Here is a 13,926-nt window from a genome sequence, read left to right as displayed (position 1 = left end):
TTGTGTGTATTTCTGGAATTTATTAGTCTGCAGTTGTGTGTGCACGTGAGCAATGCCTGTACTCACACCCGCCCTGCCAACACCAATCATTAAGAAGGCCTTGGGGTTATTTTGTTCTGTGTTCCAGTTTTCTCTTTCATTCACTAAAGTTTCTCTCCCACAGTGCTAGCTTTAAGTTAGCTCCTGTTCTAAGCCTCCAGGCTGAGTTTGTGCCGATGAGTTTCAATTAAAAGTCCTTACCTTTATGATGGTTTCAGGGGTCGCTTCTTAGAGCAAGGATAGAATATTTAGTTCTTTTCCATTCATCTGTCATCACTCCTGGGTTGTCTTATTTTGTGTGTTTTTTTTGCCCCCTCAGGCCAAGAGAAACCATCAGAGCAGGAGAGCACAGAGACCAAGGCCCCGGAGACCATAAATCGCTATGGGAGCATTAACTCTCTGGACTCCACTGCCTCATCTGGCATCGGAAGCTACAGCACACAGATGTCGGGCACTGACAACCCTGAGCAGTTTGAAGTGCTTAAACAGCAGAAGGAGATCATCGAGCAGGGCATTGACCTGTACGTTTGCTCATAAATTAACAATTTTATCCTCTTGAAACTGTGATACGGCATTAGCTTCATGAAGTTTTGTGTCTCTGGATTTTACACAGGTTCAACAAGAAACCAAAGAGAGGAATACAATACCTTCAAGAGCAAGGCATGCTGGGTACAACCCCAGAGGACCTTGCTCAGTTCTTGCACCAGGAGGAGAGGCTTGATTCGGTAAGAAGTCATTCTGGGGTTATTCAGGTTGCTCAGCTAAAAGCAAGTGGAAACTTAAAAGACTTTAAAAATCACAGAGCTGCTGCATTGCTCACACCTCAACAGATATTTCATCCCAGAGTGTTGCCATGTTGGCGTGAGGTTGCGCAAACTACACAACTGATCTCAGACAAGGTGTATTGATTGCAGGTTTATTCTAAAGCTGGATCAAATGCACACAAAAACACTGTGGGACCGGTCGCTTTTTTGATGTATTTGCGATGTATTGTACTTCCAAATGCACTGTATGTAACAAACAGAAGAGGTGTTGTGATAAAAATAGCTTAAATGGATTTTACACAAGGAACATTCAAGATTATGGAGGACAAAAAAAAACTAACCAATAATTGAGATCAGTTTTAGTGACATCAGTAATATAGAGCGAGTGCCTCATGCAAACATGTAGAGACCAACATAGTTAACTGAAATGAAGACAATGATTCAAATAAGGATTGAGGAAAAATAATAAATGTTTTTAATGTGATTGTCACGGAAAGCAGATTGTGGATGAGTCAGGGTTTTTGTTGTGATAAATATTCAGGTAACTTTAACCCTTACCCTTTGGACCTGTAGTTTTTGTCTCAGATAGATAAAAAATGTGTCTGAGAGAGGCAAATTGTGGCAAAAGACTTGAAGTCTGAACCTGTCCTAATGGACAATAGCCAGGTCATCTGATTTGTCTCATTTTTTGGGGTTTATTTATGAGTCCAAATGAAAATTTGCGTTTGGCAGCCAATGTAGCAGCAACATGCCTGGCTAAAAAACAAATATCCAGTCCAATTCAACTTTACACTTTCTGTACATAAGCTGGCAAAGCTACACAGAAACCACACACTAATGTAATACTTGTCCAACAGCAATAAACAGCCACCCAACCACTCTAAGTTAGAGTTCTATACACATTTCGTGTGATAGCTTTAATAAGGAGAACACTCAGCCTTGATTGGAGAGCCTCGAGGGTGTCTGCGCACAGTAATAATCAGCGTTTAAGATCATACGTAACATCTGGTTAGAAATAAGGGCCCTTAGCTGCAGTGGCACCACAGTAGCAGCAAACAGAGTGGATAAGTGTCCAAGTGTTTGTGTAATTCACACCAACTGCATGGTGATGCTGCTAGATGAGTGCAACAGTAAAACAGCGTTCAGAAGTCAGGTGGGAGGACAAATGAGTTGCTGAAATAGATTTTCTTCCTCTGTTTTTCTCTCTTATGATGAGAGAAATGTTAGTTTAGGAACAGTTAACAACTATGAACATAAAGAGTATGAAACAGCACAGAATATTCGGTTGTCCTGATTTGTATGCTGTATTGCAGCATGTTAAAACTGACCTCTGTCTTTTGCTCTCTTAGACTCAAGTGGGAGAATTCCTCGGAGATAATGACCGTTTCAATAAAGAGGTGATGTACGCCTACGTGGATCAAATGGACTTCCAGGGAAAAGATTTTGTTTCTGCACTGAGGATGTTCCTAGAGGGCTTTCGACTCCCTGGAGAGGCCCAGAAAATCGACCGGCTCATGGAGAAATTTGCAGCAAGATATCTTGAATGCAATCAGGGGTGAGTTTATATCTGTGGGTGAATATCCTGTCTGGCTAGATTTGATTCTCAGTGGCCAGTGTACAAGATGCTGTTAAGTTACTCTGACTTCTCTCTTTCCCTACACTTATGTTCCTTTCAATTTTCCAGACAAACCCTCTTTGCCAGCGCTGACACTGCATACGTCCTTGCCTACTCAATCATTATGTTGACAACAGACCTTCACAGTCCACAGGTAAGCACTCCACCTCAGTGAGGCAGCAGCCTTTGGGAATGTGTTTTGACAGCAGTCATTCCCTCAGATATCAATGCAGCATAAATCACCGGGATTGCATAAGCAGCTTTTGACTCGCACCCTTGTTCTTATCTGCAAAGGTGAAGAATAAAATGACAAAAGAGCAATATATCAAGATGAACCGCGGCATCAACGACAGCAAAGACCTACCTGAGGAATACCTCTCCGCCATCTACGACGAGATTGCAGGGAAGAAGATTGCCATGAAGGAAACTAAAGAGCTCACCATGAAATCCAACAAGCAAAGTGAGTCCCACTCCTTTCGGATGTCTGAAAGTGGTAATAAATACAAATAGCTGATATCTTTGTTGCAGCAAACACCCAAGTTAACCACTTTCAGGCATGAAGAAGCCTATTGTCACATTTTGTCTTTAGATCATTCAGCTTCCTCCTGACACATTGCAGAGCGTGTTAAATGATAAAGCTGCAGTGTTTTCCTCGTTGAGTTAGTTTGTTGAAAACAAAAACTCTTTTGGGCCTTCTCATGTTTACGTCTGACTGTCTGGTGTTGATTCTTGCTCAGGTGTGGCCAGCGAGAAGCAGAGGCGTCTGCTGTACAATGTGGAGATGGAGCAGATGGCCAAGACGGCCAAAGCTCTAATGGAGGCTGTCAGCCATGTCCAGGCTCCCTTCACCAGTGCCACACATCTGGAGCACGTCCGACCCATGTTCAAGGTAACACTAGTAACATACCGCATGTACAGTTGCAAACACAAACAGGACTTCTCATCCTTGTTGTTGTTGCTCCTCAGCTGGCATGGACGCCCTTCCTGGCGGCTTTCAGCGTGGGTCTTCAGGACTGCGATGACACTGAAGTGGCCTCACTGTGTCTCGAAGGAATCCGTTGTGCCATAAGGATAGCATGCATCTTCTCCATACAGGTACCGCAGTGTGAACTGGAGGATTAGTGTCTGGCTGCGTGTCACACCTGGCACCATTGTGATCCAGTACCTTGGTGTTTTGTGTCCGTAACAGTTGGAGAGAGATGCATATGTGCAGGCCCTGGCAAGGTTCACCCTGCTGACAGCCAGCTCTGGCATCGCTGAAATGAAGCAGAAGAACATTGACACCATCAAGACCCTCATCACTGTGGCCCACACCGATGGCAACTACCTGGGCAACTCCTGGCACGAGGTTTGCGCCTCTTATCCGGTTTAAAACTGACTTTCGCTGTGTTTCTCACCAGCACGAATGAGTTGTGTTACCTAATCGCTTGTCTTCCTGTTTCAAGCAATGATTCACAACAGTCTTTAAATTCCGGTGAGATGTATACAAATATATTTTAGAGCTACAAGTGGGACTTTGCCAGACAGACTGATATAACAGTGCAGTCATTTACATTTTGGCTGATGCTGTTGTAACATTCTCCCTCAAATGCTAATCTCCATATCTCCTACTATAGGCTATAGTTCACTATACTTTCTTCTCCATCTGTCTTCCTCTTCTGCATGTGTTTTTTTTCTAAATGTTCTGCCTCTTCTCAGATCATGAAGTGCATCAGTCAGCTGGAGCTGGCTCAGCTGATTGGCACAGGGGTGAAGGCGCGCTACATCTCAGGGACGGTGCGGGGCAAAGAGGGCTTTGTTACGAGCACGAAGGAGCAGAGCAACGACGAGTACCTGGGTCTAGGTCAGCACAAACGTTTATATGCAACATGCACAGAAAGTCCAACGTCACAGCCTTGTCCTATTTTGTGAAGGGCTTTTTTTTCATTTTTGCTGTGCCTTCAGTAAATCAGTCAAAATATATTCTCATTTCTTGACTGTAAAACAAGCTCATAAAGAAACTGTGTCTAGACGTCTGAATGTTCTCTGCTTTGCTCTGTAGTTGGAGGGACAGTGGACCGTAAGCAAATTGCCAGCATTCAAGAGTCCATCGGAGAGACCAGCTCTCAGAGTGTGGTGGTGGCCGTGGACAGGTACTGTCGTAACCTTGAACTTTAACTGCTACCAAACTCCCACATTTATCAATTGAGTTCCCACTCAGTTGTATTTAACCAGTGATGCAGTAAGTGCAGGCTGATATGGTTCATCTCTTCAGATCCAGACATAGTTCAAATCCTTTTTTTTGTTGTTTAGGTTTTGGGCTAAAAAGCTGCAAATACAATGTGGCTCCTAAATATTTATTGTCTTATTGTTTTTCTGCTTCAGGATATTCACAGGTTCCACCAGACTGGATGGTAATGCAATAGGTGAGTCTGACTGATCCAGCTACATACTGTGTTTTTCTTGCTGCTTCAAGGACACTCTACAATACATTCTAGCTATTTTTGATTGTCATGAGTCACATCGCCTTTACAAAGCACCTTCCTTTGCTCATTGCCGATGTCTTCTCTGCATTCGTCAGTTGATTTTGTGCGCTGGCTGTGTGCTGTGTCCATGGATGAGCTGGCCTCGCCCACACACCCACGCATGTTCAGCCTGCAAAAAATAGTGGAGATCTCCTACTACAACATGGGTCGCATCAGGCTGCAGTGGTCCAGGATCTGGGAGGTTATTGGGGACCACTTTAACAAGGTGGGTGAGGATGGAAATCCCAAAGAAATATTTTTTTTTAAGTTATGTCAAAGAGATGTAATTATTTTGTGTGAAAATGAGCTGAAAACAGATGTGTGTTTTGTTAAGTTGTTGGTGTTGATGGTTATATACATGCCCCAAAGGCATGAGGGTAAACTTGTAGCTGGGAAGAGACAAAGAGAGCTGCAAAAAATTGTTTTCCTTCTGTTCCACCTTCTGTTTTTAAGTATAATTTCAGTCACTGATTAACAGAAACTGTTGCCAGAAAAGCTTTCTGGCATTTCGATATTTGTGGACGCATCTCAAACCAAGATATTGCTTCTTCCTGAGCAGCAGCAAACTGGGTTTGGCGTCTGTAAAATCCTAAGAGTAGGCACTTGTCGTGTTGGAAAGTTTGTTTTCACAAATATTTTTTACCTGCTGGAAGAGGAACTTTCTTCAGTGCACATTATTCAGTTCCAAGTTGTACAAAGGAGTAGTTTGTGCCATTAGGGTCGCGGGGGGGTTGGAGCCTATCCCAGCTGACTTAGGGCGAAGGCAGGGGACACCCTGGACAGGTCGCCAGTCTATTTTAGCAATGTGCTTAGCTAAAGTCAATGTGTTGATATTATGTATTTTTGTCTAGCTCTTACGTTGGTCATAGGAGAAAAGGAGGAGAGATTAAAAAGTGTTAGACCATCAGTCCAGGCTTCTCATCATGTCGGCTGAGCCGCTACACAGAGAAACATTAAATACAAGTTGTAGTTTGTAGGTGTAGTTGTAATATGATAATGAACTGCTCTGCTCTATCTCTGTGTAGGTTGGGTGTAATTCCAATGAAGATGTGGCCATTTTCGCAGTGGATTCTCTCAGGCAACTGTCCATGAAGTTTTTGGAGAAAGGGGAGCTGGCTAACTTCAGATTCCAGAAAGACTTTCTGAGGCCTTTTGAGCACATCATGAAAAAGAACAGGTAAAGAAACCTAGAGTACATTTATCTGAGTGAGTGCTCGTGTTACTTACTCCCACATGTAAATCAGCAGTGCCAAGCAGTGCAAGGACAAGCTCTGTATTATGGTCAAGAGTGGTTACTATTTCTGGGCTGTTTCTCACATGGTTGCAGACAAACACTGAATCAAGCCACACTCCCAATCCTCCCCTTAACCCCTGTAGCAGCTCTGTGCCTCGCCTGCTCCTTATTTCCTCCCTGTTATCCTCTCTCTGTGTGTCTCTCTCTTCTCGCTATAGCAGTGAGTGAGCATATTGTTTGGTTTTTCGCTCAGAGACAATCAGTAAGCCAACATTTCAGCTGACCCATTTCAGTCTCTTTGCATTACCCTTTCAGTGAATTCTTATAAAAGCCTCCTTTTCCTTGTTTGGTTTGAATCTGTCTTGAATTGAATTTAAACAGCTATCATTTATAAATGAGATTTATTCCTGTAAACGTTGCCGTTGTAATTGTCTGCGTGCAGCACGTCAAAACGGCAAGCTGTTTTACTGCAGCACACTTTTCATTGATATGAAATAGGAGTAGCAGTGTAAGTATAAATCCACCCACAGATTGAACAGGCTGAGAGCTTCAACAGAGAGGAGATGGCAGGAAGCCATGTAAACCCTGCAGCGCAGTGTGTCCATTAGGCTCACTCATGCTGCCTTCCTCTGTGTCGGTGTGTGTGTAATGGTAAGTGGAGGCAGAGCTTTTCGCTCATTCATAACTACTGAGCAATTAGGAATGCTCTTCACTATGGTAACAGTTGCTGTAAAAATACAAACAGCCATGCCAACACAAGCTGGTGCTGAAATAATCATTCTCCCTGAAAATGTGACTGAGCATGTTATCAAGAGCTTTTAAAGCTAATTGGCATCAATAAAGAGATTAATTTCCTTCTCTTTAATTAATGGACTTTTATGCCTCCCACTTTTTTCCCTTCACAACCTTTTCCTGCTTCATCCTTTTGCTTCTTTGACCTCTCCTTGCCCCTTCTGTCGACTCCTCTTCCTCAACTCTTATCCTCTTTGTTTACAATATATTATTCCTGTCTTCTTACGCTGTGCCTCCTCTTCAGGTCTCCCACCATCAGAGACATGGTAGTGCGCTGTATAGCCCAGATGGTTAACTCCCAGGCAGCGAACATCCGCTCTGGATGGAAGAACATCTTCTCTGTTTTCCACCTGGCTGCCTCTGACCAGGATGAGAGCATTGTAGAACTGGCCTTCCAGACCACCGGCCACATCGTCAGTAAGTCCAGCACGCACAGCTCTCCTAATTTATTTTGTTAACCAGTTACATTGATCTTGTGGTCAGCAGATGTTGGATTGGATGTCACATTCTTGCTCTTTCTGTTCTCTTCCCTTCATCTGTCTTTATCCCCCTCCTCCCAACCCTCTGTTGCTCTGCCTTTACCTCCCTCCTAGCGAATGTATTTGAAAAGCACTTTGCGGCTACAATCGACTCCTTCCAGGATGCCGTCAAGTGTCTGTCAGAGTTTGCCTGCAATGCCTCTTTCCCAGACACCAGCATGGAAGCCATCCGCCTCATCCGACACTGCGCCAAATACGTCTCAGAGAGGCCACAGGTCAATATGAAGCCTCGTCTCTTACCAAACACTTAATTTGCTTATGATGCAAAATGAAGTGACCAAACCGGGCATCAGATTAGAGAGTCGGGGGATGTTATTGGTTGGTTGAAGCAGCAATATAGGAGATAAAGCTGTAGCTGTGATAGAATCAAGGCTAATGCAGACATTCTGGCTTTTATTAAACATATAATGCATCTGAATAACAGATTCAAAATGCTGCACATAAATGTACTTCTTACTAACATCTTAAGATAAGTTGTGCTTCAAGATAAGCAGTAGGTTGCAAGATTAGTTGATATGCAAGTGCGATGTGGTATTATCCATCCTGTCTCTATTTACATTAACTGCTATGCATCTAAATGTACCTTCTGAAAAGGTACTACAATCATAGTCTCATCCTTGAAGCCATAACGAGGAAGTGTGCAGTGCGTATCAAGGGCACGTACAGTATGTATTAAAATGTGTGTTTGTGTAGGAGGGTTAATTCTCTCCCGAGGCAGCAGAAATTGTACAGCGGTGAACATAGCTCTTGTGTTTCTGGCAGGCCTTCAAAGACTACACCAGTGATGACATGAATGTAGCGCCTGAGGACCGTGTGTGGGTGCGGGGGTGGTTCCCTATTCTCTTCGAGCTCTCCTGCATCATCAACAGGTGTAAATTGGATGTCAGGACCAGGTAGGCGGGGGTTCACCTTTAGCCTGCTATCTTAGGAATTAGAGGGGGGGGGCATCATTAAGGGCATGAAAGTGTGTATTGCCATTACTTTACATTCCAGCCGATTGAAAAGGCAGAAATAGAGATAAGCACTGGTTGTGCACAGTCCTGCTGCACATCCAGTGTCTGTTAAAGCTGGTAATGCCTGTTGTAGAAAAAAAACAGAACATCAGCTATGTCATCCAGAATGATAAGTTTGTGTGCATTTCCCAGGGGCTTGACGGTGATGTTTGAAGTGATGAAGACCTATGGACACACCTTCGAGAAACACTGGTGGCAAGACCTGTTCAGAATCGTCTTCAGGATCTTTGACAACATGAAGCTGCCTGAGCAACAGACCGAGGTACGCGAAAAGTCTTTCATCCTTAGCTGCTGCTTGACGTCCTAAAATATCCAAATACAATCTCCCGGCACATGCTTCTTTTTGTCTCTCGTGTTCATGGACATATTCTCACTGAGGTTGTGTTGCGCTCCCAGAAAGCAGAGTGGATGACCACCACCTGCAACCATGCACTTTATGCCATCTGTGATGTCTTCACCCAATACTTTGAGTCCCTCAATGGCGTCCTGTTGGATGACATCTTGGCTCAACTCTACTGGTGTGTGCAGCAAGGTGAGTCGGCTTTTACTCTCTCCTGTCGGGTATTTTGTTCAATACATAGATTGTCTTCTCAGGGTCTCTGTGTTGAATTGTGTGTTTAGTGTTGGGGTCTAGAATTGTGCAGGTGGTGGCAGAAGGAAAAACATGAGATGGTGTTATTCATGCGAGTTTAGGATGCCAGAACAGACAATAGGACAATTACTGGCTGTAGCAGGTACCTCGGCTCAGCTGCAGTGACAAAACCTGGAGATTCACCTCTGAGCATTTATGTGTTGCATCAATACAGGTCCATTAGTTTATACCTTGAGTGACTGTGGGCTGTTTATTTGACAATAGATGAACAGACTTAACATAGTGATGCATCTCACCTTTTATTGTCACTCTCCTCCTTTTTAATTTATCCTTCCTTGTCTCTCCCTCCTCCTCCTCTTGGTCTGTGTGTCTGTAGATAATGAGCAGCTTGCCCGTTCAGGCACCAACTGTCTAGAGAACGTGGTCATTCTGAATGGCGAGAAGTTCTCTCCAGAGACCTGGGACAAGACATGTAACTGCATGCTGGACATCTTCAAGACCACAATCCCACACGCGTAAGCTGCTGCTCTGAATACAAAACTGCCTCCTTTACAAAGTCAGAACACAACCAATGCTTTTAAATTTAGATACCACAAACATGTTTAGTAATTCTAACAGTTCTATTAGTCGCTCAATACAGTGGCAGGTAAAATCACAAGAATGCAATTTATAATCCTTCATGTTTTGTATATGTCGCTATCATTTTTTTAAAAATCAATTTGTAGTGAATCCTTGTGGTAATTTGATTCTTTGAAACATAAATCAGATTTTTATAAGGAACTGAAAATGATAACCAACAGAGACTTTAACTAAATTAAAACCTTGTCTAACTTGATCAGTTGTCCACCTTCAGTCGTTTTCCTGCATTGAAGCTATTTGTTATTCTGTTTCAGAATGAATGTGCTTTATTGAATAAATATTTCTCCTGTCTCTAAGGCTGTTAACATGGAGACCAGCAGGGGCAGAGGGAGAGCACTTGACAACACAGAGCCTGTCTGACAAACAGCTGGTGAGGGAATACATTATTTTTCTATTTTCCATTTACATCAACCAGCCACAACATTGAAATTGCTGACAGGTGAAGTGAATAACATTGATTATCCCATTACAATGGCACCTGTCAAGGGGTTGGATATATTAGGCAGCAAGTGAACAGTCAGTTCTCGAAGTTGACGGGCTGGAGGCAGGAAAAATGAGCAAGTGTAAGAATCTGAGTGACTTTGACGAGAGCCAAATTGTGATAACTAGACAACTGGGTCAGAGCTTCTCCAAAACAACAGGAAATGCTTGGTGGGCTGTTTCTTGTAGACAGTAGTTAGTGCCTACCAGGAGTTATCCAAGGAAGGACAAGTGGTGAAACTGTACGCACCACTTCCCTAAACGTTGTTGAGGAGCATGTACACCCCTTCATGGCTGCAGTATTCCCTGATGGCATCTTTTAGCAAGATACTGTTCACTGCTGCACTCCAGAAATCATTAAGAATGGTTCAAGGTGTTGACTTGGCCTCACATTCTCCAGATGTCAGTCCAACTGAGCGTCTGTGGGATGTGCTGGAAAAAAGTGTAATCCATGGAGGCCTCCCTTCACAAATGTACAGGACTTAACAAATCTTCTGCCAACGTCTTGGTGTCTGATACCACAGGACTCTTTCAGAGGTCTTGTGGAGTCCATACCTTGGTGGTTCAAGGAGGGACCTACACGAAATTTGGTTTTATCTTGTGGCTGATCAGTGTTTATGGATAACAATTTGGGTCGTTCGGGTCATATAATTGTCATATTTGTTCAGTTTTATTTACATATATTTTGTATTAGAATATTACTTCTTTGCCAACAATAATTTGATTTCTTATAACTAATTAATGCATTTGTACGGTTCTTGTACGTCTTTAAGTAATGTGCAGCCATCGTATAGCAGTAACTCTGCCCACTGTGCTCTCAGGACTCAATTTCCCAGAAGTCAGTGGATATTCAGTCCCGCTCCGATGACCAGCATTCCATCGGCAGCGCTGACAGGGTAGCGATGGAGAACCGTCGGCAGAGTCAGTACAGCGCAGCCTCAGGCATGTGTGAGGACGGCTCCAGGAGCAGGACCCCAACAAGTGAGTCAGTCGCTTCACGTAAAGACGAATCGCTGGTGTATTTTGCCGGCATGTGTTTTCTCACGGCGGTTTACTTGCATGTTCCACAGAGGTCCAGGAGCAGCGTTTATTCGCAGCTTTGCTGATCAAGTGTGTCGTGCAGCTGGAGCTGATCCAGACTATCGACAACATCGTGTTTTTTCCTGCCACCAGTAAGAAGGAAGATGCTGAGAACTTTGCTGCTGCTCAGGTACAAACCACTTTGGTTCATTAATAATCCTGATTGTTGATTAGTAGTTTTGTGTAGAAATGTTAATGTTTTGTTCTTGTGGTAAATGATTCAAGTTGGTAATAATCCATCATTTTTCTTGTCTTTTTGAAGCGGGATGTTGTGTGTGCAGCTGATGTCCCAGTAGAGACCCAGGACCAGGGCATGTATCGCTACCTGACCTCCGAGCAGCTTTTCAAACTGCTGGACTGCCTGCTGGAGTCACACCACTTTGCCAAGGCTTTCAACTCCAACAACGAACAGAGGACCTTACTATGGAAAGCAGGTCGGAGAAGAAAGCCACTGTCTGCATCTTTATCGCTTTGCGTTCGATCAAGCAATCAGAATAATAATAATACCCAGCTGGCTGTGGAGGCTTTTGTGTTGCTTCTTGGGGCAAATTAGGGATGACTTGTCATAACTAAAAAAAATCTGCTTAAAATGGCTTTAAATGTAACTTTGTTCAACTTCAAATGTGCATATTCAAGGTTTCAAAGGAAAATCGAAGCCCAACCTGTTGAAGCAGGAGACCAGCAGCCTGGCGTGTGGGCTGCGCATCCTGTTTCGTATGTACACAGACGAGAGCCGCCGGGACGCCTGGGAGGAAGTCCAGAGACGGCTGCTCAAGTAAGGACCACATACTGTATCACTGATGGACAGCTTTATCACTGCATGTGCTAACTTCTCCAATGAGTCAGTGGATTTGAGAATAACGCCCACGCAGTAGACAAAGCAGAGGAGACTCCCTAAACAGGTTGAACTACTGATCTTTGTAATGGCTTCTGGGGTTGCTCTGCTCATTTTCATCCCTGTACTTATGCTGTCTGCATCTCCTCACAGTCCCTTATCATTTTTAATGGAGCAAACCACCGCTAAACATATGCTTAGTGACAGTTGGAACAATAGATGTATCTGTGCATATGCATAGCAATTTACTCTGTTTGACAAATCTCATACACCAACTGGTGCTTTTGTTGTTGAGACTTTGAACGCATGATGAATATGCTCAGAACTTGTAAATATAAAACCCATCTTTGTGCAGCAACTCACAGCAACAGTAATTTAATTAGGTGTACGCCTGGGAGAGATGAATATGGGTGTTTTGGCTCAGATTATGTTTATGATTCTAAAAGCTCAATCTTCCATTTTTTATTATTTTTTACTTTAATACGTCCTGAAGAAAATGAGAACAAATGAATGATGATGATAATAGTAACAATAATGCAGTCCCAGTTATTCAAAATGCTCCAGATCTCTAAGGCTCTTTTTTTTTTCCCCCAAAACTGCTGACACCAGATCCAGGCTGTTGCTGCCAGAGCAACTGTAAAATATTAATATTGGCCAGCAGTAATCAGTCATCTCAGCCCCTTGGATGCCAATAACTACAGTGTGTTACCTATGGCAAAGGCACAGCATGAGCACAGCTCTGCAGTTGTCTGAAATGGATGCTGTGTGCTGTATAGATCCCAAGGAATCAGCACACTGATGCTTCATTGTACAGTCAGCACTGCTGTCATCACAGCATCTTTATTCAGCACCTCACAAAACAGCCATCACCCCATTTCTCTCCCCGCCTCGGCTTCCTATCGATGATGATATCAAGATAAAGCAGAATCATCGCCCGTCTCTCCTGCTTGAATTCATTACTAGAGAGAAGATGAGAATGGATGCAGGTGGAGGAGGAGGAGGGTAGTTCCTGCATGTGTGCTTTGGCCAGAAATCTTAATTCACAGAGATGTGTCACTTTGTGTTCCTGTCCTCTTTCTCAAAATCGCCTCATCCAGAAACAACAGAGGCATACGTTTATTCTTAAATTACGCACATGCACGTCCTTGTTTACCAGAGGCCATGCAGCATCCATGCAAGTTTGATTAGTGCAAACAGATCAAAACAGATTTGGAAGGCGATTAGGTCACAGAAGTGCGACGGAGCTGTGAGTGTGAACGGGGGGGAGGGGGAGGGAGGGCGAGAGAGAGGGGGGTGGAATTGCTAACAGATGGAGCTGATGTCAGAAGAGGGCCGCCGGGTCAGAGAAGAAGGTCGAAGGTTGTGTCAGTTTTCCTCAAGCTTAAACTGTGAAGTAAAGTGCCTATAATTGTTTTCATAATAGCCTCAGTCAGTCGCTTTAATTAGCACTTACTGAGCAAAAACAATCTTCATCATCCTCATCTCAGCAATGTTTCATGTGACAAGTGAGGCAGAGAAGCAGATGCTGTCTCGCCATAACAACACAGCAATAAGAGGCAGTTTGGTTTTTTGTTTTTGTTTTTTTTTAGTTAATGCTTTCAGAGTTTCTAGGCTCGCCGTGTTTAATGCTCTCCCAGTGCGGTAATATACATCCGTGCTTCTGTTTTTGTGCAGCGTGTGCAGCGAGGCTGTAGCGTACTTCTTGGCTCTGACCTCTGAAAGCCACAGAGAGGCCTGGACCAACCTGCTGCTGCTCTTCCTCACCAAGGTGCTAAAGATCAGTGATGAAAGGGTAAGAAG

At 43.7% G+C, this 13,926-nt stretch overlaps 1 protein-coding gene across 2 annotated transcripts in view; it reads left to right on the top strand.

Annotated features, from left to right (window-relative positions):
* The window catches only part of LOC103373053 (ADP-ribosylation factor guanine nucleotide-exchange factor 1 (brefeldin A-inhibited)), a 56,353-nt gene that overhangs the window by 39,988 nt on the left and 2,439 nt on the right, over positions 1-13,926 (top strand). For both annotated transcript variants that reach the window (XM_008302853.1, XM_008302852.1), the window contains 25 exons: positions 359-560; positions 653-764; positions 2,153-2,358; positions 2,488-2,572; positions 2,713-2,878; positions 3,156-3,307; positions 3,385-3,513; positions 3,608-3,766; positions 4,117-4,261; positions 4,460-4,550; positions 4,783-4,823; positions 4,979-5,148; positions 5,948-6,099; positions 7,193-7,365; positions 7,542-7,702; positions 8,250-8,380; positions 8,633-8,762; positions 8,897-9,032; positions 9,469-9,607; positions 10,029-10,101; positions 11,033-11,192; positions 11,282-11,421; positions 11,554-11,725; positions 11,928-12,066; positions 13,801-13,918. In XM_008302853.1, coding sequence (XP_008301075.1) covers positions 359-560; positions 653-764; positions 2,153-2,358; positions 2,488-2,572; positions 2,713-2,878; positions 3,156-3,307; positions 3,385-3,513; positions 3,608-3,766; positions 4,117-4,261; positions 4,460-4,550; positions 4,783-4,823; positions 4,979-5,148; positions 5,948-6,099; positions 7,193-7,365; positions 7,542-7,702; positions 8,250-8,380; positions 8,633-8,762; positions 8,897-9,032; positions 9,469-9,607; positions 10,029-10,101; positions 11,033-11,192; positions 11,282-11,421; positions 11,554-11,725; positions 11,928-12,066; positions 13,801-13,918 — 3,482 coding nt within the window. The remainder of the gene's footprint in view (positions 1-358; positions 561-652; positions 765-2,152; positions 2,359-2,487; positions 2,573-2,712; positions 2,879-3,155; positions 3,308-3,384; positions 3,514-3,607; positions 3,767-4,116; positions 4,262-4,459; positions 4,551-4,782; positions 4,824-4,978; positions 5,149-5,947; positions 6,100-7,192; positions 7,366-7,541; positions 7,703-8,249; positions 8,381-8,632; positions 8,763-8,896; positions 9,033-9,468; positions 9,608-10,028; positions 10,102-11,032; positions 11,193-11,281; positions 11,422-11,553; positions 11,726-11,927; positions 12,067-13,800; positions 13,919-13,926) is intronic.

Source organism: Stegastes partitus, unplaced genomic scaffold (genome assembly GCF_000690725.1).
Source record: "Stegastes partitus isolate 25-593 unplaced genomic scaffold, Stegastes_partitus-1.0.2 Scaffold1897, whole genome shotgun sequence".
Classification (NCBI taxonomy): Eukaryota; Metazoa; Chordata; class Actinopteri; family Pomacentridae; genus Stegastes; species Stegastes partitus.
This window is presented reverse-complemented; position numbering and strand designations above follow the sequence as displayed.